The 3,648-nt window shown below is 30.3% G+C and overlaps 1 protein-coding gene across 4 annotated transcripts in view; it reads left to right on the top strand.

Annotated features, from left to right (window-relative positions):
• The window catches only part of LOC100302630 (uncharacterized), a 16,729-nt gene extending 13,862 nt beyond the window's left edge, over positions 1-2,867 (top strand). For 3 of the 4 annotated variants that reach the window (XR_001679065.2, XM_029488959.1, XM_029488960.1), the window contains one exon: positions 1,716-1,944. Coding sequence is in view for 2 of the 4 variants with exons in the window: in XM_029488959.1 (XP_029344819.1) it covers positions 1,716-1,762 (47 nt within the window). In the remaining 2 variants the exon portion in view is untranslated. 4 annotated transcript variants of the gene reach the window in all.
• Positions 2,868-3,648: the final 781 nt, after the last annotated feature.

The raw sequence follows: 3,648 nt of genomic DNA, 5'->3' as shown, positions 1-3,648 counted from the left end.
CCCTCACATAAGAAGTTTAACTTCAAAAGATTAATTTGGTAATATATACTAATTAAACAATACAAAAATTCGAAACTCAATTTCCTACATAACCTAGAAAAGAGAATAAGCAATTCAAAATATGTTTTCAAAAGTTATTTAAAATCGGGTACTGGAAGCAGTCTTCTTCGGCTTTTTGGGACTTTCTTGTTGAACCTTTTTTGATCGCAAAATATAGTATCATGTGATTGCGCATATGTACGTTACAGATTTCCAAAAAAATGTAAACATAGTTAATCATTAATTGCATAAAGCGTTCGGGGAAGTCACGTACACTAATAAGTGATAACCATTAATCAGTCATTACACACGCAGCTACACATCACTCACTAAGGATTAGAATTACCTAAATCCGACCCCTTAAAATTGGATCACTTTTAACAGCCTTAAAAGCAGGGCCTAGCACCCGAATTAACTGGAACCCATAACACCCCAAAAAACACTTAAAAAACCAAACAACTGAAACCCAGATAACTTAATTAACTAAAGTCTAAAACCCAAATAAAACATTCTGATTAACATGAAACGCGAATAATTTTGTTTTTTACAATCTTCATGTGATATATTATTTCACAAGTATTTCTTGTGGTGAGTTATATTCTGTAGTTAGTTGTTTAATAACAAATTAACAGGGACAATTTTACAAACAATCATAGGTAAATTCATTAATTATTTTCTTTAAAATGAAATCCTTATAAATCATTAATTAATTCTGATTAAACCAAATCATCTAAATTCCTAAAACTAAATTATTTCTTATACCTATTATATTATATATATTATACTAGCCCCACCTAACCGGACCCCGTGCTCTTTGTACGTAAGTTTATGATTTACCTCTAAAGTATCAATTTTATACCTAGTTTGTCGTATTCCACCTATGGTGGATAAATATAATCAATTAATGCAAAATCCTAACCTAACCTAACCGTACTAAAATAAGATGAATAAAAAAACCAAATTTAACCATTTTTGAATTAGCCTATCTTCTTAAAGGTCTAATCTACACCCAAACATTCATTTATATATATATTCCCTGGTCATTATAAATTATTATCAATATTTAGTCAAATATTCAGCCTATAAGCCTGACCCAAGAAACATCACGACAAAGTTTCTCAAAAATGTTGTTCTTTTTAGTTTTTTCATATTTTAAAAATCATTCAATTTTTTGTTAAAAAATTATTAGTAAAAAAATTTAGTAGGTAAAAAATTATTATTAAAAATTTAGTAATTTGTTAAAATTGTATAAAACATGGTTTTTAAAAATTGGTATTTGGTAATGAGATCACCAGTACCTATACCGTGACATATAATGATCAGGGAATCAACTCGTACATACCTCTCGATGACCCAGGAATCAAATAATACATAAAGTATGTCTCGGGAATCAACTCACCTACTGCGCCCGTATAACCTATATCTTATATTTAACCTTATCCCGAATAATAAAAGCTTATTAAAGTCCGAACGTTTATTAAAATTTTTTATTCCGGTGTTTGAACACCCAAATACATCCAGCACCCGAAACCCGAAACCCGAAGAAATGATTCGGGTGCTAAGCCTTGCTTAAAATACGCACCAAGTAGTATAATTAACAATAATTGGTACAATAATTAAATTCAATCTAAAATAGAAAATGAACTAATGTCAAACTGTTTTATATTTTTTTTTAGAAACTAAAACGGACCCGATAAATTTTTGTTCTTACGAACTTGCATAGATTGATATAATACATACATAAAAAATATTATTTTTTTTATTAAATTATTGTTGTGTACCTACTTTTAATTATGGGGGTTAAATATATAAGGAAATTCGTACTTTAATAGATGAGATGGTTTTATATTGTTAAAATTTATATAATATATATTTATCTATAGTAATACATTTTATTTGATATACTAATAACATTGATTTATTTGATAAAGTTTAATTTTTCTATATTATATTATATGTATTAAGAAAGTCTTGCAATCATTATAATATATATATCTTTTTTTTATTAATTTGTGCAAATGTATTCAACAGCCTTAACGAAAGTGCATATCATCACTTAATAACTTACTTATCTATTAAAAAATTTAATTGATTTTGAGTAGATAATGCATGCAAGGCTGGGCAATTGGTAAATTTTTTAAACTCGTTAAATTAAGTTAATATAGAAAAATGATTTTCAAAAAGTGATTAAAAATTTGCCGACTCAAAGTATACAATTTGCTGACTTCCAAATGCAAAAAATGGCTTTTTTTCAAAAATGTTGCAACCCACCCCAAAATAAACAATAAATAAAAACAAAGTTATATCATTAAACATTATGTTTTTAATACATATTTTAAATGTTTGATTCTTATACTTCGATTCTACGCTGTTTCATAGTGATAAGTGGTCACTGACCACTTCAAGTACCCTGGTATCAATTGTGTCTAAAATATCCATACGGCTATTTAATTACAATGAAATAAAATAATAAAACAAAAAAAAAATAGAAATTATTGTGTCCCCTGATATATGCATCCCCCCATGCACGCTTGTATCACCGGCCTTGTATATTTCTTGAAAACCGTGATGAACTATAATATTATGAGTATTAGAGGTCATTTTTATAAATTAATTACTTATGTTTTTAAAAGTTTTATGAACGAAATATGGATAAATTAAATTAAATTTTATTTATATATTATTACATGATATAATCATGAATTCATGAATGTTAATTGTTCGTGCCACGCAATTTATATCGCAGACACTTATCTGCGCGTTGGTCACCGTCCTTAATTATAACATCCATTGCATGTAATTAATAATATTGTATTCTCTTTGTTTAATTTTCTGTGTGTTGGCTCATTATTATCAATAATATCCTATAATCATTATTATTTTGTTGTTATTGTTGTGCTGCCAACGCCCTGTTTTTTGTTGTTGTTCGGTTCTGTATGACTTTTTTTCTTACCCGTTTAACGGACTCTTCGTTTTTTTTTTGCTACTTCAGAGGATAAAAACATTTCCGTGCGCTAGTGCAGCCGCGATAGAAATACAATTGCAGCAATAAATGTATTGTTTCAATAAACAGTTGTGCTGCCAATAAGTGAGTCTTTTCTTATACCTATAATATAGGTATATATTATATATTTATATGCGCCATATTGAATCCGCATCCTCCGAGCATACGTCTCAGTTTTGTGAATCCACCGTCGACATTGAGTCGACTACTGGCGCTCATTGCGACCATAACGTCGAAGTGTGGTGTGCCAAGCTCGCGTAAGTTCCCCAGCACCCGGAATGGGTGTGTGAGAGACCACTCGCTTTTCCACTGCCTTAGTTTAAGTTAATCTTAAGAATTCTTACCCTTGATTGTACTCTCTACGATCATTGCACCAGACCGATCGGATCGTAGAGACCCCCTATGCTCCATTGGCCAAGCGTAGTTGTAGGTTGCCTACCCGAGAATTAGTAGGCGCAAATTAGCACTCTGTGAAAAATAAATTGGGTCACGGTCTCACCGGTTGATTTTTCGGTCAGCCATCTGGACTGGGCACATTTAAGGTGGCCCTTAAAAATAGATATTAAAATTTTTTTGACAGCACCATCCCATTTTTTGTTGATGCC

The sequence above is a fragment of the Acyrthosiphon pisum genome, chromosome A2 (assembly GCF_005508785.2).
Source record: "Acyrthosiphon pisum isolate AL4f chromosome A2, pea_aphid_22Mar2018_4r6ur, whole genome shotgun sequence".
NCBI classification, from domain to species: Eukaryota; Metazoa; Arthropoda; class Insecta; order Hemiptera; family Aphididae; genus Acyrthosiphon; species Acyrthosiphon pisum.
The sequence above is the reverse complement of the archived record's forward strand: the minus strand, read 5'-3'. Positions and strand labels throughout refer to the sequence as shown.